The 21,871-nt window shown below is 32.5% G+C and overlaps 2 protein-coding genes across 3 annotated transcripts; one reads left to right on the top strand and one right to left on the bottom strand.

Annotated features, from left to right (window-relative positions):
* Window positions 1–8,281: 8,281 nt before the first annotated feature.
* Window positions 8,282–12,409, bottom strand: LOC111886657 (uncharacterized). 2 transcript variants are annotated; one of them, XM_023882915.3, is made up of 15 exons: window positions 12,301–12,409; window positions 12,127–12,175; window positions 11,441–11,563; window positions 10,951–11,010; window positions 10,132–10,590; window positions 9,958–10,038; window positions 9,765–9,883; window positions 9,595–9,696; window positions 9,374–9,490; window positions 9,232–9,297; window positions 9,044–9,110; window positions 8,907–8,960; window positions 8,734–8,820; window positions 8,600–8,647; window positions 8,282–8,488 (listed from the first exon to the last, which is right to left on the bottom strand). In XM_023882915.3, the coding sequence occupies exons 2-15, from the start codon at window positions 12,139–12,141 to the stop codon at window positions 8,372–8,374; spliced, it is 1,515 nt and encodes a 504-aa protein (XP_023738683.1). In that variant the 5' UTR covers window positions 12,142–12,175; window positions 12,301–12,409; the 3' UTR covers window positions 8,282–8,371. The 2 variants fall into 2 exon arrangements, with proteins under 2 accessions (XP_023738683.1, XP_042754971.1); XM_042899037.2 differs by lacking the exon at window positions 11,441–11,563 and having other exon boundaries at window positions 12,301–12,398.
* A 1,336-nt stretch (window positions 12,410–13,745) lies between these two features.
* On the top strand, window positions 13,746–15,893 carry LOC111886647 (pentatricopeptide repeat-containing protein At4g31070, mitochondrial). Its single transcript, XM_023882905.3, has one exon. It carries the CDS (start codon window positions 13,926–13,928, stop codon window positions 15,732–15,734), a length of 1,809 nt encoding a protein of 602 aa, XP_023738673.1. The 5' UTR covers window positions 13,746–13,925; the 3' UTR covers window positions 15,735–15,893.
* The last annotated feature ends 5,978 nt before the right edge of the window (window positions 15,894–21,871 follow it).

The raw sequence follows: 21,871 nt of genomic DNA, 5'->3' as shown, positions 1-21,871 counted from the left end.
TACTTATGAGTATGCTTAGCATACTATGCATGGATGATCGCGGAGGGACAGCATGTATGCTGGGCGTACCAGAAGTACGTTGAGCATACGTCCCGGATGACCAAACCCTAATTTTCGGACTTGAGGCCTATTTAAACGTCCTTAAGCCCCTTGGACTAAACCCTAAAGAGCGTCCATAGCCTTAGAACGTCCTTCTACTCCAGAGAGAGCTTGTGAGACAATTTGGAGCTTAGAAGGGGTGTTGGTGGCCATTTTTAGTGACATTCAAGAAGGAGAAGTTGTCAGGGAAGCTTGGAGTGGCAGTGAGCTTCAAGAATTTGCATCTGGATCACCTTGAGGAGCTTCTGGAGGTATAAAGCTTGCTCCTTTCCATCTTAATCACTAGATCTAGCTAGGGTTTTCTAGTTTTGTCCCCTTTGTTGATTTTGGATATTCTCTTGTGAGTTGAGCAACTCCAGAGGATGGGAATGTTAGATCTGAGGTCCTTTGGTCCGTTTATAACTTACAAATGTAGTCTTGGTGGGTGTTTTGACCTCATGCATGGGTTAAGAACCTTAAAAAGGTCTTAATGGGGGTGTTGGGAACATATGAGACATGCAAAGACATAAAGTTGCCAACTTTATGTAGGTAGTCTTAATGAGCTTAGATCTGACTTTTGGACGTAAGGGAATCGAGTATTAAGCACTTAATGGAGAAAGTGCTTAATCTTTTAGTACGTTGGGCGTAACCTAGCGTACACAGCGTGTAAGTCGCAGAGACTCAGTACGCTGCGCGTACCAGGTGGTACGCTAAGCGTACGCACCGCAGATAGGCTTGGATCTGTTTTGGGCCTTTGGACTGTTGGGCCTCAATTGGTCTTTGGGCCAGGTTGTATTTTAGGGATGGTGGGCCAGATTATTTGTTTTGGGCCATGTATGTTATGATTGGGCCTTGTTGGGCCATGAGGCCCATTAATGGTTTTTCGACATGGACTTTGGGCCCGTTAACAAAGGAAGAATATTTGGGCCTTTATAGAAGGACTTGGAGTTAAGGTTTCCCTTTGATTATGTGAAGCCCTAACATTGGTTAATATTATTATTCAGTGCGGGTGGTTACAGACTGTTAGCAGCCTTTGGATTCTTTAGACAAAATGTGAGTCTTCTCACCATACCAATAGGTCTAAGGCACCAAGGCCGGCCCGTTTTATGATAGTTTGGATACTTTTTGTGTAGAGGTGTGTGGCATGATTATGTGGTAATATGTGGTAGAGATAGCCTTTATGGTTGATGGTAGAGATAGCCTCTAGGGTTATGGTAGAGATAGCTTTTATAGCTAACGGTAGAGATAGCATGCATGGCTAAGGGTATAGATAAATTTTATAGCTAACGGTAGAGATAGTATTTATGGCTAATGGTAGAGATAGCTTTATAGCTAAGTTGATATGTGATATGTGGTAGAGGTAGCTGTATAGCTAAGAAGATATGTGATATGTGGTAAAGGAAGTTATCATAGCTAATATGATATGTGTTATGTGGCTTGTATGTGTGGGGTATGCTCTAGGGAACTCACTAAGCGTTAGCTTACAGTTTGTGGATTTGTTTCAGGTACATCAGAGCCCAAGGGCAAGGGCAAAGCTTGATGGCGTGGCATGCACTCTCTCAGGCATTTTAGGGGACTCTCTGATGTTTTGAATAAAAGTTGTATTTGACTTATGTTTTGAAAACAATTATAACTGGATTTCTTGATTTTGGAAATGTGTTTGATTATTCAAAAATGAAAATTTTCATTGTACAAATTGGGTCGTTACAGAGAGTCTTATGTTCTTCTCTTTAGTATTGTGATATTATGCATTTTATCTTTGTGATATATGTTATATTATTTTGTGCATTTTGAGATCGGACCGGAGGGTCCAAACCGAGCTGTGAGACAGAAGGGTCCTCATTGAGATACATGACTGGAGGGTCCAACCCGAGCTGTGAGACTGGAGGTCCCTCACTGAGACACATGACCGGAGGGTCCACACTGAGTCGCGAGACCGGAGGGTCCTCACCGAGAAGCATGACCGGAGGGTCCATGCTGAGCTATAGCCATGAGAGGCTTATTATTTGTGTATGTGGTATTTTGGGAAACTCACTAAGATTCGTGCTTACCGTGTTATGTGATATGTGTTTCAGGTACTTATCAAGATCGCGGGAAGACGCCGACTTGATTGTACACACGAGACATAGATATGTTTTGAGGATCCTGAACTGTGTTTTAAATAATTTATGAGCATGTGCTTTTGATAAATTTTCATTTTGGAGATTTTTGAACTGTGTTATGAGAATTATGTGATTTTAAAAAATGAAAAATTTGTTTGAAAATTTACGGTGTTACATAAGGTTAAGGTTTCATGAAAGGGGTGTTGGAGGGGTGAAGGCTAAAAATGGAGTGGGTTTGGGGGATTTAAGGAGCTTAAATAGAGCTCAAACCACGAAAATAGGGTTTGGGCACTGATTGCGTACGCCCAACGTAATCAGGATTCTCTTAGTACGCTCGTCGTACACCTTTTTGTACGCCCAACATACTCAGCTTGGCCCAAAACCACCCAAACTTCAAACGGTCATAAACTTCTTCGTTCTAACTCCGTTTTCGACATTATTTATATCCACGTAAAGGTATTGAGGAGCTCTACAACCATATATAATTACTTTTGACTTAAAACACATCGAACTAAAATCCATAATTCATAAAAGAAGTCTAAAACACTACATTCTCGTTTTACCCTTTGACTCCAAAGTGCAAACCGAACTATTGGGTCACATATCTACATTACCCATATCCAAATGGGCCTAAATCTTACCTTTTTAAAGGCCCTAATCCTTATGATGACCGCTCTTCGGGCCACAGCCTCGAATTAGGAATTGATTCGGAACAGGGCGTTACAAACAAGTTCTGGTGGAACATTCTATAATATCTAAGGTTTAGTATTTGTGACTTTAGAACCTCAACATCTCAGAAAGATAATGCATGTAAAGAACAAATTCCACTACATCTTAGATAGCGATAAAATTTTGGAATTATGAAATGAGCATCATTAGAGTAATATCTAGTCGATCTGTTCACAAAGGTAGGACCATCGAGAGGCATAATATGCATGTTCGTAACATGACATGACTAATGTTATTTAATTCAAGCAGTTAATTGATTACTCGAAACATTTTATAATGAATAAATCTGTAATTGTTATTGTGATTAAATAATAGAGATTTATTTATATTCAATAGGTATGATATCATAGTTAATTAATTTATTATTGTGTTTTAAATTGCATGTTTTACTTCCCTAAGTAATTTAGATATTATTCAAAATTCCACAGTCGCTCATACTATTGGAAGTAAGTAGTGAATTAAGACTGTCATGAATCGATTGTAGATTCTCCATAGGGATTAGACATTGCATACAAGTTGTTTCGTTATTCATGAGTACTTATAAATAGGGATTTTAAGTATTTGATAAACTCACGTGTAGAGATTACTTCATGGATTTAATCACGAGTAATTCTAAGATGGCAATAATTTAAATTCTTTAAACAGATATATTGTAACATCCCGTTTCAGATCGTTCTGTGATTTAAGGCTCGTGGGTCGTAATTCGGGTATGAGAAGGTTTTTAGGCTTTTAAGAATAAAGGTTTAGACCCTTTTGGATGTGGGTAAGGTTGGTTATCTGATTAAAAGAGTTTGGTTTGTGCTTTAGAGCCCAAGGGTATCGGTAAAGGCGTTGGTTCTGGCCTTTGATGAATTTTGAATATGAATTCGAGTGGGTTTCAGGAAAAATAAAGTTGATAGAAGTGTCGTTACCTTTCTGTGGATATAACGAACATCAAAATCAGAGTTAGAACGAAGAATTTATGACCGTTTGAAGTTTGGGTGGTTCTGGGCCAAGCTGAGTACGTTGGGCGTACAAAAAGGTGTACGTTGGGCGTACTAATAGAATCCTAATTACGCTGGGCCTACCAGGAGTACGTTGGGCGTACGCAATCAGTGCCCAAACCCTATTTTCGTGGTTTGAGCTCTATTTAAGTTCCTTAAATCCCCCAAACCCACTCCATTCTCAGCCTCCACCCCTCCAACACCCCTTCCATGAAATCCTAACCCTAGTTGAGCCATGTGAGCTAAAAGAATGTGTTTTTTAGTGCTTTGGAGTATGCATGATGCACCTTGGAGAAGAAGGAACTTCTTGGAGAAGTCTTGGTTGCTTTGGAGCTTGTATATCTGGACTTTTTTCACCCTGATCTATCTTCTAGAGGTATAAAGTTTGAATCTTGATGATGCATTTGTTAGATCTAGCTACTTTTGGGTGTTATGAGCTTTTGGTCATTTTAGTGCATAAAGTTTAGATCTTTAAAGTTTGTGACAATGTTATGGATAAAATTGGAAACTTTATCCATCTAAACATGATCGTAATTCAGATCTAAAGGTTTGAGACTTGGACTTAATGGATTAAGTTGAAAAAGAGGCACTTTTGGTCCCATTTGATGCTTAAAGGCTAGATCTTGGTGGTTTGGACCATTATAATGGATAAAGTTGGAAACTTTATCCATTATGGAGCTTTTAGGATCCATAAAAATGTGATCTTGATCCTTCTATACCTTCCATGAAAGTGTCATGATGTCTTAATGGAGCAATAAGTTAAGGTTTTGGCTTTTGGACCTTTTCTAGACCTGGAAAGTCATAAAGGTGGAAACTTTATGACTTAGAATGATGTTGTGAGGCTAGGTCTGAGTGGTGGATGAAAGGAATTAAGAGATTAAGCACTTATGGAAAAGTGCCTTTTAACTAAGTACGTCGGGCGTACCTTTGAGTACGCGCATCGTATGGGGTCCCAATTGTGGATGGTGAGTACGCCATGCGTACGAGCTGAATACGCTAGGCGTACTCAGCCTGAAGTTGACTTGTTGACTTTGACTTCTATTGACCATTGACTTTTGACTAAGTTTGACCTTAGGTCAAACTTGAGGGTTTTGGGTTATTAATTAACATTTTATATGATTATGGTACTAGTGGATTCGTGGGTATGAGCAGTGCAGAAAAGGGATCGTGTCGTAGTGTTTCAGGGTTTGTCGATTCAAGTGATTCTTCTCAATATACTTACTTGTGTGGTAATTTATGTGTGACCGGAGAGTCTTATCTGCTAATACTGAAATATGTGTTATTATGCATTTTGTCTTTGTGACTTATGTTGTTATATTATTCTATGCATATATTGAGTTATGATCGGAGGGACCATACCGAGACGTGAGACCGGAGGGTCTTTACTGAGACACATGACTGGAGGGTCCATACCGAGACGTGAGACCGGAGGGTCTTCACTGAGACACATGATCGGAGGGTCCTTATCGAGATATAGCCATGAGAGGCTAATTATTTGTGTATGTGGTATTTTGGGGAACTCACTAAGCTTCGTGCTTACAATGTTGATTTAAATGTGTTTCAGGTAGTTTTGTAGATTCCGGGAAGATGGATGCATGATTGTACACATTCGTCGGCTTATGAAGATTTGAGGATTTTGGGATACTCTAATATTGTTTTGATAATAACTTACAATTTATGTGATGAATTGAATTTATGAGTAATATTTGGAGAATTAAAAATGAAATATTTGTCTTGAAATTTGAGGTGTTACAGATATATAAGCTGTAATTTACAAGTCAGTTGTGCAATGGTATTGCAAAAACGCATCAATAACATGATGTTATAAAACATAGTGTCATGTATGATTTGGTAAGTAAAGGTTGCGGTTATATAGTCAAATTTTATTCGTTCATTTTTCCTTATCAGAAAAAGCGATATCTTTGGTCCCTTCGGTGATTTGAGTTGATTGTGAAAACCATACGCCTCGTCCAGACTAAATTGATGTGTTCGATTTTTTAGTCTAAATTGATCACAAATTAGTAAATCGGTAAACAAAATAAATGAACATGAAGTTGATCATTTAATCCATGACTATTCATACGATATCTTATAGAACGAATGAATAGCTGACCACTTATCTATGAGCCAACGCTTGATTTGAATCAAAGTTCGGCAGTGGCTTGGAAAGTGCACTTTGTTGTTTGGTTCAAAGTTATATTTGCAATTGTATTTATAGATTTATCCAAGTGGGAGACTATTGGATTAAGGTGTCTAAGCTCATAACCAACATTGTATATTCTTGTAATTGGAAGTAAAGTCCTTTTGGAGTTGCCTTCATAACTAGGACTTGATTAGAATGACATTCGTAGGGAGAGAATGATTTATTAGATTATTATATGATTAATAAAATAATTGGAAATTATGGGGAAAAAATTATTAATATATTATATGATTAATATATTAATTTGAAAAAGACAGTTGGTTTGTTAATTTATTATGTGATTAATAAATCAATATGAGAACATTTGTTAAATAATTGATTTGCTAATTTATATGATTGATAAATTAATATGATATCAATTAGAATTGATTAATTATCAATCTTGAATTAATTCAGGATTAATTAGAAGTAATTAAATGTACGAGAGATAAATTGTAATTGTTCAATAATTGAACAAAAAAGACAATTCTAGAACCATCCTAAGGTGGACGGTTTTTGGAGCTCTTCTAGGATTTTCAGAAGCCTCATGGATGTTAATAAGGAAATGATTTAAAATGTTATTAAATCTATTATTTAATTATTCAAATATTGTTTTTTTCTTAAGTTGCCTAAACTATAAATAAGACCTATTAGTCATCAAATTTTGTGGATAATCTTTCCAAAGAGTATATGAACAAAATTTATACCTCTCATCCTCTCTCCTTAATTGTCTTCTAGTTCTAGGGTTTTGGTGTGAGCCATTAGAGACATCAACATTTTGGTGCTAGCTTTCCAAGCTCTTCATATGAATGATTGAAGTGATTTGTTTGATACAACAAATCAAAGGTATGTAAACTCTTAACCTTGTTTCTTAATTTTGAAACTGTTAGGGTTTATGTTAGTCTTATTATTCAAAGTATGTTGCATTCAAAGTGAAAGACATAGATCCTTTTATGTTGCATGTGCCCTCTTCTTAATTGTTTAGCTTTTTTTTTTCCACATTAAGCATTTTTGTTGTAAACTAATAAACCCATTAATTATCTCCGGCAAGACTTGAACCCTCAACTTTTGGTAGAGAGACATCTTTTCCGTCAACTCCTGATACCGCTAAGCTAACCCAGTGATATTTGTTTGTCGATTTTATCAAGAACAAAATGAAGGAAATTTTATTGATTTATTAATTGAAGAACTAAAAATTATTGTTATCTTGTGTTTGCTCGTATGGATACTCATGGAGTTGTTCATAGTTTTAAACAAAGTTTGTATATCAAATATCTTCAATGACAATAATATATTTCATAAAAACCTATTAGAGTTGATTGTTGGGTAATTTATTAAATTCAATTGGATCCACTCTATTGGTAATTTGTTTTTTTTAATTGTTTATTGTTTTTATTGGATGTAATAGCTTGTAAATTGTTTTAAGCAATTAAGAATTCCCAGCACCAACTAGTAATTAATTTACATCTCCAAATGTGGATTCAATAAATGGAATCAACACATTTGAAGAAGACTTACAAACGAATAAATTTTAAGGTAATTGATTGTTTCCATTGTACATTTAGGATTTAGCAATTAAGCATTTTCGTGTTAAATTTTTTGTTGATATTGGTTATTAGTACCAAATTTTCAAGCATGGGCTTGAGTCATTGGGCTCATTAATTTTAATATTGAGAGCAACGAATGGAGTTTTAGCTTGGATCTTGGGCATACGCAAGAAATCTTGTTTTGGGTTTAAGCCTCATTAGTTAATCCATAGAATATCCAAAAGATAAAAGTAATCTCTCTTATTTCAACCCTAATATGAAGTGTTTTAAGGAGCAAATGTGAAGAAAACATTCAAATCTTTCAAATGTTTTAACGATTATTATGACATAAGATTTCAAAACTAGTGTTTCAACGTCTTATAACGCTTCTATATCAATTAAAATAATTTATTTCAAGTAGGAACCGAATGGAAATAAATGTTAGTACCAAACCCCTTAATAAATAATGTGTAGTTGTCAAGAACCCTACTAAGTTGACATGATACAACTATGGTATCGAAACCTATGAAACCTTGTAGTGAAATTGGTAAAAAGTTAAAACATTATTTGTAAATTTGTAAGTCTATTTCGTTGCATAATTAAAATGCAAGTAGAAATCACAATTCAGAAAACAAGTATTACGATTAACAAGTTTTTTTTTTTTTTTCCAAATAATACGCATTTCAATAATCAGAATTGATTAGGATACATGATATACAAAAGAAACACGCTACATAAATAATGATCATGATCATAAATTTTTTACATAATTTATATGCTATAATTCCAAGATTCGGGATAAGGATCAACCCATTCTTTATCCTCTTTAACAGCTGCTTGCCATCTTCTTTTGAATACCTTGTATTCATTATGTGAATGCTTTCTCACCTAAATAAATAAATATGTTGGGATTATATGATTGGATATTTATTTTATCGATATAGTAATTCTACTTATACTGATAATAATAATAAATAAATAAATAAATAAATAACTTACTTCTATTCTAGCATTCGTAACAGAAGAATTACAAGGGTTTTCCAGCAACTGTATTATTAATAAAAACTTTAGGGAATACAAATATAAAATCTTAAGAAATTTTTATAAAATAAAAAATGTTGACGAAATTTGACCTTGCTTTGACTTTCCCCGATAGTTGGGAAACCAAAGTGAACGATGTATTCAGCATCCACAACCCCGACATTTTTAGTTCTATCTCCCTACAAATAAAAAATGCTGACGTCATCAACAAAATGCCCTTAAAAATAAAACAAAAATCAAAAAGAGAAGAAAGGTGTTTAATTACTTGTGCACAATAACCAAACATAAGATCTAGTCCCCATGCATGGTTCAAGTCATTCTAACAAATATAAACCAATCAAATTATTTTAGTGTAAAAAAATTAAGACAAAGGGAAAAGACGTAAATGCCCTTATAGTTTACCTGAATCATATACCACATACATCTCCATGCAGCTCTAGAGAAAACCGGAGCCATTAACTCTATCCACCTTCAATAAAACATCATCACATAACATAATCTATCTCTATCTCTATGTTTCTATTTATAGCAATATTTCCTTTTATAGAAATATTATATCTATATCCAATGTGGAGTTTTATTTTATTTACCCTGTGCAAGGAGGGTATTGACTAGTCCAATCGCATCCATTTTTGTTGCCACCAGTTTTAACCCTCCTAAACAACCAACAAAAACTAGTTATTTACAAAATTGCCCCTGTAATAATTATTTAAAGAGAGAAGATTAGATAACCTGTGAAGTGTTGAGTTTTTCCATCGTGAAGTAATCGCATGATGCACTTCTGATTTCTTTGTATCAAGTGCTGGTTGTGAGATTTCAAGCCCTTCATCTTTCACAATTGACACATAACTGTGAATATCAAAATACTAAAACAATATTCAATCACATTTTCTCACATAATTATAGCAATTTTTAATACACAAAAAAAAAATTCAATTTTTTTTAATACATACCGGCCAGGGTCAAAATTGTCAATTCCAAGATCTTCATCCCATAGAAAAATATAATTGTATTTGGTCACGATATCTGGATGTAAAAACCGCTTGGCAAACCACCTGTGTATGTATGTATGTATGTATGAATGTATGGATGGATGTATGGATGGAGGATTTAGGGTTTTTACCATTTTGTTTGATTAATTGCGGATACATGTATGACATTATCGGACCAATGTAAATCGTTCCATGCATCAACAACACCATCATAATGGAAAAGCATGACACTGAAATTACTTGATAAAAACTGCATTAAAATATAGAAGAAAGAGATTATTAAAAAAAAATTTAAAAGAAAGGAAGGAAGAGATAAATTTTTACCTTGGTAACCATCTTATCTACTGTTTCCTTTTGTTTTATACCAACGGCAGCAGTAAATAAGCTTGTTGAAGAATTTACTTTCTGTTGATAAGGATAGGTATTTATTTACATTTATTTATTAATTTAATTATATTATATTTGATGATTTTAATTTTGGGAAAAAGATTGAATTACCTTACGTCGTCCCCATAGGGGTTGCATTTGTAGGTCAGAAGTATTGGCGACAAGTCCTTTAGGTAACGCCGCTTTTCCAGGAGGCCATTTGTGGTGCGGCGGCGGTGGTGGTGATGGTGCTGGCTGTGTTCGTCTTTGTGGTTGCGGTTGTGGTTCCGGTGGTGGTGATTGTGATGGCGGCACTTGTGTTTCCGTTTCCGTTTCCGGTTGCAGTTCTGGTGATGGCGGCTGTTGCTCTGGTGGTGGTGGTGGCGGTGGCTGTGGTTGTGGAGACGGAGGCGGCGGTTGCTCTGGTGGTGGCGGTTGCTGGGATTGTGGAGCCGGCAGCGGCTGTTGTGGAGACGGAGGCGGCTGTGATTGTGGAGACGGCGGCGGTTGTTGCTCTGGTGGTTGCACAGGTGGCGGTGGTTGCGGTTGTGGAGATAGGTTTGGTCGCACCTTCGGTGGTTGTGGATGTACCTGTGGTTATACAGAAACGCTTATATTAAAAGAAAACAGTATTAATTTAAAAAAATATATAATAAATAATAATAATAACTTTATATACTATGATAATCAACTATAAGACAAACAATTTATAATGGAAAGAAATATATAAAATTAAATTACATACAAGCAGAAAAAAAAAAAACGACTTCAGTAATACAAAATGTAAACTAGTATTAGAAGTTACATTTTAGATGTACATGTATGCAAGGAATCTTAAATATGGAATTGTGCATTGAAAAGTTGTACATTGAGCATTAGTGTTTGCATTACTACGTATCTTGTGATTGAGAGACAAATGGCTAAATACTTAAATATGAAGGAAAAACAAACCTCACTTGTTTTTGGATATCTCGAGCCTCGTATAAAGTCTATACCCGATTTAACCGATCTCTACATAGAAACACCCAACTTTATTAATATATACAACAAATCTCAAGACAAGTATTCCAACATCAATGATAGAAACGAAGGAAAAATATTTCAATTTCATAACATAAAACTTAAAAAATCAAGTTTCATAAATTTCCCTTCCAACTTTCCGATTATTTGTGTGATAACTTAACATCAATGTAGGTGACACGGAACAAGGTACAAATTCTATTCAAAATAGTTAACAGGACATGACAAAACAAAACAAAACATTGCCAGTCTTATACTGTATGGGACCGGGACCAGGACTGAGGTCTGCACAACAAAATTTGATAATTTTTGGTCCTACCCAAGTGGGACAGAGACTTTCTCTCGATTTTTTGTATGTGTAAAAGATATGAATATCCTTCTTATCTTCTTAAAGAGTAAAATATTTAAATAACATGAATACCTCTGTACTATCTTTACCAACAAATATAGTACTAAGTAATAAGGCTAGGCATAGTAGAAAAGCAGCTGGTAGAAAGAAGCTATATAATGCTCCTGTGTTTCTTGGACTTTTCAGCCATGACACCTAAGATAATAAAAATCATTTTAGTATTGTTTAATCAGAAAGTTTCAATAAGTATCAAGAAGATGACACCCTTAATGCATCATATTTTGAAAATGGTATGAACTTGAACCCTAAACCCTAAACGCCCCTCACAATGTCACACAAAATAAAGCCTTGAGCTTGAGATTTCACTTATGGATTCTCATTGATTTTAGTTTTCCTTTCAGTATTGAAATTTTTGGTTGTTGATCCTTCAAATGTTAAGAACAAAATTCTTATCCGTTTCTGATAAAAACTTTATCGCCAACATGATTATAGGATGTGTAATGCAAGTAATTATCAAGTTTCTCCCAAAAATAAATATCGGATCAATTATCAAAGGATTAAGATTTAGCCATTCAGATTTTAGCCTCAAAAGTGAAAGATTTATTGTTTTTCATGTGTATGAGAAACATACAGTAAATTATCAACGTCAATAAAATTAGGCAAATAATTTTTTGGTGATTGAAATTCAAAATTCATAAAATTAACATAATTATCAGTTTGTGCATGTAGGAATCGAGATAGAGAGAGATGGTGCTTACAAATCTTGACGCCATTGTCTTTCATTGAAATCAATATGATCCTTTTCACCTGTGTTATGATATTAATACCAGTTCAATCATTCGAACATGAAATTCCCTAAAAGGGAGTGAAAACAGAAGTGAAAGAAATTAATAAAGTATGAAATCGATTAGGAATTTGGGAAAAAAACCCACCGTAGTACATTGGATTGAGTAGAAATTGTACGAACCCTAAAAGACAGAGAGGAAGAGCGGAGAATCTGCCGATTTGGAAGGAGAATTACAGGGAACAAATAGAAGGTGCTCTGCAATCTCTCGAGTCTCGATTGTATTGGTCTATTAATACGTTTGGGGTTTTTGTATATGTCCGTTTACATGTTCGTTACAGAGTTACAGAATTAGTCCTTAGCTTATACACCAATGGACACGTTTAGTCATTATTTTTGGTTTTATGTTTTCTCTTACAATCTTCATTAGTCCTAACCCACTTGCTACATAGGTTTCAAATCAACATTTTATCTTTCATGTCACTTTCATTTTCTCCTGTCATTTTTTTTCTTTTCAACCCACAAGGCCACAACACAAGAAATCCATTTTTCCTAACCAACTCTTTAACGTACAAGTAAGGTTGTAAATGAACTGAACTTTCGTTTTCGTGAACCGTTTAGTGGGAACTTCGTTTATATTATTTTATTTAATAAATGAGTAAACATAAATACAAATTCTCGTTCATTTAATTAAATAAACGAATATGAACAATATTCTTGTTCATTCAGTTATGTTAACCGAATCGTAAACCTTCGTTTATATTGTTCGTTCATTTAAGCTCCTTTATGTTTATATATGTTCATTTATGTTTGTTTACATTACTATAGTATATGTTTTTTTTTATGTGCATTTATGTTTGTATATGTTCATATATATTTGTTTATTTATGTTTGTTTATGTTCGTTTAACATGTTCACAAATATGAACAATATAATTTGTTAAACCAACAGACATGAACAAGAAAACTTGATTGTTTATCTGTTCATGTCTGTTAGGATAACTTAAACGGACGACATAAACAATTATCGTCTGTATTCCTTTACATCCCTATGTACAAGTATTGAAGCCAAGTATACAATTTGGTAGAGAAAAAGTTGAGCGTGTTAGTGAAACCGCTCACCACTACCATTTTGAACCCGCTCAAGGGGTGGAGCCGTGAGTACTACAAAATATCTGGTCTAACCTAACAAATCCATTAGGTTTTCCAAACACTAATGGTTGATTTTTAGAAATCCACCTAATTGAGCCACTCCGCCAACCCTTATGAGCATGACAAATAAAATAGATCTGTTGAGATCGCAAAACCAACCCAGATCTCGATTGATTTGTTAGCAGAGTACTATAAAAATGAGACCTCGCATTTGCAATTGGACTTTGTAAACCCCGAATCTCACCTTAAACACTATCTTTTATGTTGACTACATTAAATTTTAATGCTATAGGCATTCCTACCTACTAGTAACAAAAATATTTAATTTGAGAGAAAGAAAAAAAATATATTAGAGAAAATAATATAAATGTCTCCACTCTTTTTATTGACGATTTATGTTAAATTAATAAGATTAGAAAAAGTTTGTTTTAAATTATGTTGTATCAAAATAAATTTAGTCGTTTTTTTACAATTAATTGTGGAACATCTTACCAGTTCGCATGAAAATCCCCAAAGAAACCCTGGAGAAAAAAAGTTCAGATCAAATGCTCAACTCTTCGTTTTGTATTGAATGACCTAAAAATAGCGGTGGAAAAATGTTGCCTTGGATTTCTTTCATACGATGAATATTCTTGTTAGAAGATTCAACTCCATTCCAACTTCACAACAAGATACGAAACTTATAAGAAAGATCAAAGATTTGATCTTGCAAGGACTACATGTTGAAGCTCTTCATCTCTACAAAAACCAACTGCATCTCCATGTAAACACATTCACGCCCGTTATTCCTTCAGTTATAAAAGCCTGTTCGCTCTCCCAAACCCACCATGGCTTTGGCCTTCAGCTTCATTCTCACTCCCTCAAACTGGGATTCGATTCAGAATCGGTCATTTCAAATTCAATCATCTCCTTTTACGCTAAAAACCACGACATCAAATCTGCACGTAAACTGTTCGACGAAATGCCTCAAAGAGACTCTATCTCCTGGAACTCCATGATAAACTGCTACACTCAAAACGGGAATTGCCTCGAATCTTTGCAGATGTTTAAGAAAATGTACGAATGTGGATTTGTAGCAAAACCAGAGCTGATTGCTAGTATTCTTTCTGTTTGTGTTCAGCGTCAATGTACAAAATCAGGTAAAATGATCCATGCTCTTTCCATTGTTGATGAGAGATTTGAAAACTCTGTGTTCCTATCAACAGCTCTACTAGACTTGTATTTGAGATCAGGTAAATCAAGAATGGCTTTTCATGTTTTTGATTCAATGGAGGACAAAAACGAAGTCTCCTGGACTTCCATGATTCAGGGCTACGTTGGAATCCATGATTCCAACATGGCAATTAACTCTTTTCGAAAAATGCAAATCAAAGGAATTAAACCTAACATCGTGACGCTAATTTCAATTCTACACATTTCTGTTGAGTTAAACTTAAACACCATTAAAAGCATTCATGGGTATGCTTTTCGCCATGGATTCCATTCAGATATCCGTATTTCATCATCTCTAATTCACCTCTATTCATCTCACACTTCTTCATTACCTCTCATTGACCTAATCTTTGAAAAGTCAACACAAAGAGATTTAATACTTTGGACTTCCATCATCTCAGCCTACTCTCATCATAAACAAACTGCCAAAAACTCAATATCACTTTTCAACAAAATGCAAAAAGAAAAATTCCATCCGAATTCCATAACCCTATTGGGAATACTCAACGCCTGTACTAACATTCCATCAATAACCTCCGGAATCGGAATCCATGGATACATAATCAAAACCGGTTTCAATTCCAACATCTCCATTACAAATTCCCTAATCAACATGTACTCAAAATGCGGGTCCCTTAAAGATTCATTAAAAGTTTTTCAAGAAACACCAACTCCAGATCATGTTTCATGGAGTGTGATCATAAACGCATATGGCATCCATGGATATGGTGAAAAAGCTTTGGAAATCTTTAAAGAAATGAAAGAAAAGGGAATAGAACATGATTCCATCACATTGGTTTCTGTTTTATCGGCTTGTAATCACTCTGGTTTAGTTGAAGAAGGAGATAGAATTTTTTCAGAAGTGAAAAATGATGGAAAGTTGATAAATTTGGAGCATTATGCTTGTTATATTGATCTTCTTGGAAGATCAGGAAAGGTGGAAAAGGCTAGTGAGGTGATGAGAAAAATGGGTATGAAACCGAGTGTGAAAATAATGAGTTCTTTGGTTTCAAATTGTAGGATTCATGGAAGATTAGATGTTGCTGAAAATATGTTGAGTTGGTTTATAGAATTGGAAAGTGATGATGCTGCTAATTATGTGTTGTTGAGTATGATTTATGCTGAATTTGGTAAATGGTTGAATGTGGAAGGTGTTTGGAGGGATATAAAGTTGAGGGGGTTAAAGAAAAGTTGTGGTTTTAGTAGGGTTGAAACTTGAAAGTTGAAGAAAGTTTAAAGGAATGTGATTTCTTTTATGTTGATTGGTTTTTGTTATTCCATTATGGAATGGTATGAAAGTTGTATTATACTAGTAACATAGTTTTTTATGTACTTAAAAACTAGGAAATATATTTATTTACAATTTTTCTTGGGTTTATGTGAGTTTTTACCGACTTAGAAATGACTATAAATATTCTAAAAATGCAAGATTAACAATAACAAAGCTACCATTTTAGTTGTGGAAAATGTTTTTTAACTAGTATTTGAAACCGCGTTTGCCGTAGGTTTTTACTTGTCTTTTTTTTTTTTTTTTTTTTGCGTTTTAGCAAAGTATAGAAAAGAAAATTATATATATATATATATATATATATATATATATATATATATATATATATATATATATTTGGGACGGTGGATAAACATAAAATTTTAGAAAACAAAGGGGAAAAAATGACAATTTACAAAGTTAAAGATGAAGGGTTAAAAGTGATATTTAAAAAAGTAAGGGATTGAAAATATAATTTTACAAAATAAAGGGTTACAAATGATAGATCATTCAAATACAAGGGATTAAATTCACCATTTATGATTTGTAGTTGTATATTATGCATTAAGAGTGGTAATATTAGCTACAATACCACTCTCTCACATACTATTTACTCCTCGTTTTCAAAATTATTATCTACATATAAAAAAACATATAAATTAAAAAAACATTAATTACTATTAATTTTATTAAATAAAATGATACTTATAGTTTTTATGTTGCATTTAACTAAAAATGACTATTATTTTGAAAAAAAAAAGAAATATATATATATATATATATATATATATATATATATATATATATAGGGAAGAGTTATATGGAAAATAAATGATTAGGACAACACATATTTGAACCAATGAAAACATGACAACACATCACTTCCACAATAACATCCATAATACATTACTTGTGAAGAAAGAAATGGACACGTGTCATTTGACTATTAATATAGGATTGAGTATTAATATAGGATTGAGTTCTATGGAAAACAAATAACTATGGCAACATCTACCGGAACCAATAGTCAAATGACACGTGTCCATTTCTTTCTTCACAAGTAATGTATTATGGATGTTATTGTGGAAGTGATGTGTTGTCATGTTTTCATTGGTTCAAATATGTGTTGTCTTAATCATTCATTTTCCATATAACTCTTCCCTATATATATATATATATATATATATATATATATATATATATATATATATATATATATATATATATATATATAGGATTGGGTTCTTTGGAAAATAAGAAATTAGGGCATCAAGTGAGGATCAATCAGCATTTGACACATGTATTTAGTTAATTAATTTATAAATAATGGTTTAAAGGGTATCAAAGTAAATCTATACTTAGAGGCGTAAACCTAGAACATTATACTGGACAGTTTTTCATATAGAGTCGGGATAAGTTATTGATTTTTGGGGGGATCGGTTGGTGTAAACGTCGATTGAGGTCAATAGGCGACAAATCCCAGAAGATTTCCCGCCCAGGTTATGATCTGATAGAGAATTGAGCGGGATCGGTTATGATTTTTGGGGGGATTGGTTATTTTTTGTGCTATCCTTCTCCGGACGACCACCACGTCAGTTTATCTCCTCATCACAAAATTCCTGTAATCAGATAAGAAAGACAACTTAATTTATCATTTATACTTATATCTCATATATATTCTAATTATTTATAATAGTACATATCTATATTGTTGAAAATACCTCAACTGTTCCACTAGAGATTTCCAGGTCATGCAACTCAAAATTTTGTTTCTTTTTTACTTTGATTAATTAATTTTAAGTAATGGGTAAAGGAAGAAAGAGAGCATATACATATACGAGTTCAACTGTTTGAAGCATGTAATGATGCCTCTATTACAGCTGCATTTGTGGATGCTCCTGCACAAAAATTCTCACGTATTTGCTGTTAGGGAGGTTCAAACAATATCAGAACCTTCTTGTCTCTAACATTATCATCAGCATGATCATATGAAACCAAATTAAATGAAGGCATTGACTCTGGAAATTTAAATTTCTTCCTTGATATGATGCTTATAATTATTTTAGCATTATATTCATATCAATATTATAATTATATTGGAATTTATAGGATTCTAAATTTCATAAAGATTTGCCCTATTTCAGTCAGTTACATATGATGTCTTTTAATTCCAAAAATGATGTGTTACGCAGTTAATTATGCAAAAAGTACTTTATAAAAAACTAACATTTTGATATATATGCACATGGATATTTGTTATCGATGGATCGTGGACAGCCTTTGATATATACTCAAAGTGATGGTACTGTCAAAGTATTTAATTGTATATGTTTACTACTTGGTTTTTTCAGTTAATTTAGTAATTTTTTGAAAGTTTGAGTTCGTACATTTAAATAATTGTTGGATTTCTGCACATCATTATTTTTAAATTGTTCTTTTATAAATATCAAGTTGATGAATATGCTATATTAAACTATAGTATTTTCACGTTTTCGTTGAAGTATTCTTATAAATTGATTAACGTAGGTGAAGAAGATCAGTTGTGTGATTATAATCACACCAAGACACTTAAACCTTCAGGAAAAAGTGAAGAATGTTCTGGATCTGAGTCTTCTCCTTCAGATAGTTTCTTTAGCCCAGGAGTATTAAAGGAAATAGATGAAATCATATACAGAAGAACAAAAAAGAAACTTGATTTCATGGATGAAAATCCTACAGGAGCAGGAATTGATATTTGCAGTTCAGCTTCTACTCTTTGTTCTTCGTATATGAACAAAGTAGTTTCAATTACAAGCAAGATTACTGATATTGAGATTGATATTTGCAAGTCAATATTATGCTCAAATAGAAATATTCGGTAATGTGAATGTTGGGATTGCGAGCTTGATCATAATCCAAGTACATTGATAAATTCATTGAAGATTTTGAGGATGAAGTACATGGCGAAGCTTATGTTATCGGAGCACAATATTCATAAAGAGATGCTGATTTCTGAAGCCAAAGTTTTTCAGAATGAAAATATGTTAAATGCATTTTGATATGTAAAGTGAATAGATATATACTTTTTAATGTGATGTGATGATTGTCTAAAGTACATTGTCTATTTTGCATTTTCAAACTAAAGTGCATTTTTGTCTATTTTTACATATATGTCAATTTAGTCCTTTTTGTATATGCAAAAGCTGAATTATGTGCATTCTTTACATAAAGGGTGCATTAGACATGGTATTAGAAAAAAAATTTAATTTTTTTTTTTGTTTATAGAAAATTTAAAGTAGGGTATATATGGTCAAAAATGTATCTTATTGGAGTTTTTCAACATTGTAATATGATGCAGATACTAAATGGTCCAAATTGACCGTTATTTAATATTTCGAAAACATAATATTATGATCAAGACTTTAAAAGGACGATAATGCATTTTCTGTATTTTTTTATTATTTTTATATAAAATTGTCAATGATGCCCTTTTTGGAAAATAAATTCAATCTTTGTATAAAGGGAAATTTTGTCCAATTTTACATACAGTTAAATTTAGTCCAATTTTACAACTTTCTTGACTGGTCCATTTTAAAATAAAGGGCAATTTCGTCCATTTTGAACATGATTCATACATGTTGTTTTCATTAAATAAATGTCAATTTGCTCCATTTTAATACAAAGGTTAATTTCATCTATTTTTACCATTATGCATAGAAGTTGTTTTCATGTTTTATTACTTATTGATAACTGTAAACATCATTAAAAGTACCAAACATTAAGAAAATACATTAAAACATAAAACAAAAGATGATGTGATGTATTTCTAAAGTACATTGTCTATTTTGCATTTTCAATAAGTAAAGTGCATTTTTGTCCATTTTTACATATATGTCAATTTAGTCCATTTTGTATATGTCAAAGCTGAATTATGTGCATTCTTTACATAAAGGGTGCATTAGACATGGTATTATAATAAAATTTTAATTTTTTTATAGAAAATTTAAAGTAGGGTATATATGGTAAAAAAATGTATCTTTTTGGAGTTTTTCAACATTGTAATATGATGCAGAGACTAAATGGTCCAAATTGACCGTTATTTAATCTTTCAAAAACATAATATTATGATCAAGACTTTAAATGGACGATAATGCCTTTTCTGTATTTTGTTTATTATTTTTATATAAAATTGTCAATGATGCCCTTTTTGGAAAATAAATTCAATTTTTGTATAAAGGGAATTTTTGTCCAATTGTACATAAAGTTAATTTTAGTCCAATTTTACAACTTTCTTGAATGGTCCATTTTAAAATAAAGGGCAATTTCGTCCATTTTGAACATGATTCATACAAGTTGTTTTCATTAAATAAATGTCAATTTGGTCCATTTTAATACAAAGGTTAATTTCGTATATTTTTAGCATTATGCATATAAGTTGTTTTCAAGGGTGCGTTAGACATGGTATTTCAAAAAAAATTTAAATTTTTGTTTTTTTTATAGAAAATTTAAAGTAAGGTATATATGGTCAATAATGTATGTTATTGGAGTTTTTCAACATTATAATATGATGCAGATACTAAATGGTCCAAATTGATCATTATTTAATCTTACAAAAACATAATATTATGATCAAGACTTTAAATGGACGAAAATGCCATTTCTGTATTTTTTAATTATTTTATATAAAATTGTCAATGATGCCCTTTTTGAAAAATAAATTCTATCAACATATATGAAAGTATAAAGCAGATGAGTAGTGGTCAAAAATTGACATAAATGCCCTTTCTCTAGTTTTGTTATTAATGTTATATAAAATTGTCAATAATGTCCTTTTTGGAAAATAAATTCAATCAACATAAATGAAGGTATAAAGGGAAATTTTGTCCAATTTTACATATGGTTAAATGTAGTCCAATTTTTCAACTTTCTTGACTGCTCAATTTAAAAATAAAGGGCAATTTGGTCCATTTTGAATATGATGCATACAAGTTCTTTTCATTAAACAAATATCAAATTGGTCCATTTTAATACAAAGGGTAATTTGGTCTGTTTTGGTATTATGCATAGAATTTGTTTTCATGTATTTGTTTGACATTTTCAAATAAAATATTATGGTATTCCATACGCATTGCAGGTAGTAAAAGTTATTATTCATGTCATAACCGTTCACATAACCGTTTACATATCATACTACAAAATGAGAAGTCGGTTTTCATCATATATAATTTTATTATGAAACAATTATTGTTTTGATTACATAATATAAGGTTGTTGAAGATATGGGTATGTTGCAAACCGATGACGTTTCATCAATAAAGAATCAACCTGAACATAACAATATTGATTTTACATCTTGTAAGTAATGCTTATTGTTAATTTTAATTTACATTATGTAAATAGCTCAAAGCGTAGAACATTGTGTATATTGTAACAAGAAATCAAAGTAATACAAATGTAGCTTTTTTATACAGTTGAAGACTTTTTTAGCTGCAACAAGGAAGTATTTGATATGCAGATAACTCCAGAGTCGAATACAGTTGAGGTATATTGATACAATTCAGTTCATTTTTAGTTATTATGTAGATTACTATATTTATAGATATAATTCTTTGTATGAGACATTATAATTTTAGATACTTACCATTTAACAGGTTGAATAATTTTTTATAACTCAGAATATGTATATTCTTATTATTAATTTATTTTGTTTTTTTTTTTATTATTTATTATACAGGAAGTTTGTGTTAGTCTTGAAGCAATATATAATTGGGTTGTAAAGGATAAGAGTGAACTGTACAAAACGCTAAGCGAAGCAATGTACAAATTTCCAGGAAATGAGAAATTAAATTTTTGGATGATGACTATTGGAAATCTGTTGCCTAGTAAAGATAAAGTTATAACGCTACAGTCGATTGATACAGTATCAACACAAAATGAAGTTATAAATGTTGATGACTTAGGTTATATGGATTTTCAAAAAGAAATAAGCCAAAATTTAAAAGAAGAAAATGTTATCTTCAGATCTCCGAAAAGCAGTAACAAGAGAAAGTCAATGCATGAAGATGAATGGTCACTTCCTGACGATTTTTTTACGCCAGAAGTGTTGGCTG

This window comes from Lactuca sativa, chromosome 2 (genome assembly GCF_002870075.4).
Source record: "Lactuca sativa cultivar Salinas chromosome 2, Lsat_Salinas_v11, whole genome shotgun sequence".
Taxonomy (NCBI): domain Eukaryota; kingdom Viridiplantae; phylum Streptophyta; class Magnoliopsida; order Asterales; family Asteraceae; genus Lactuca; species Lactuca sativa.
Note: the sequence above shows the minus strand (reverse complement) of the source record. Positions and strands in the feature narration are given on the sequence as shown.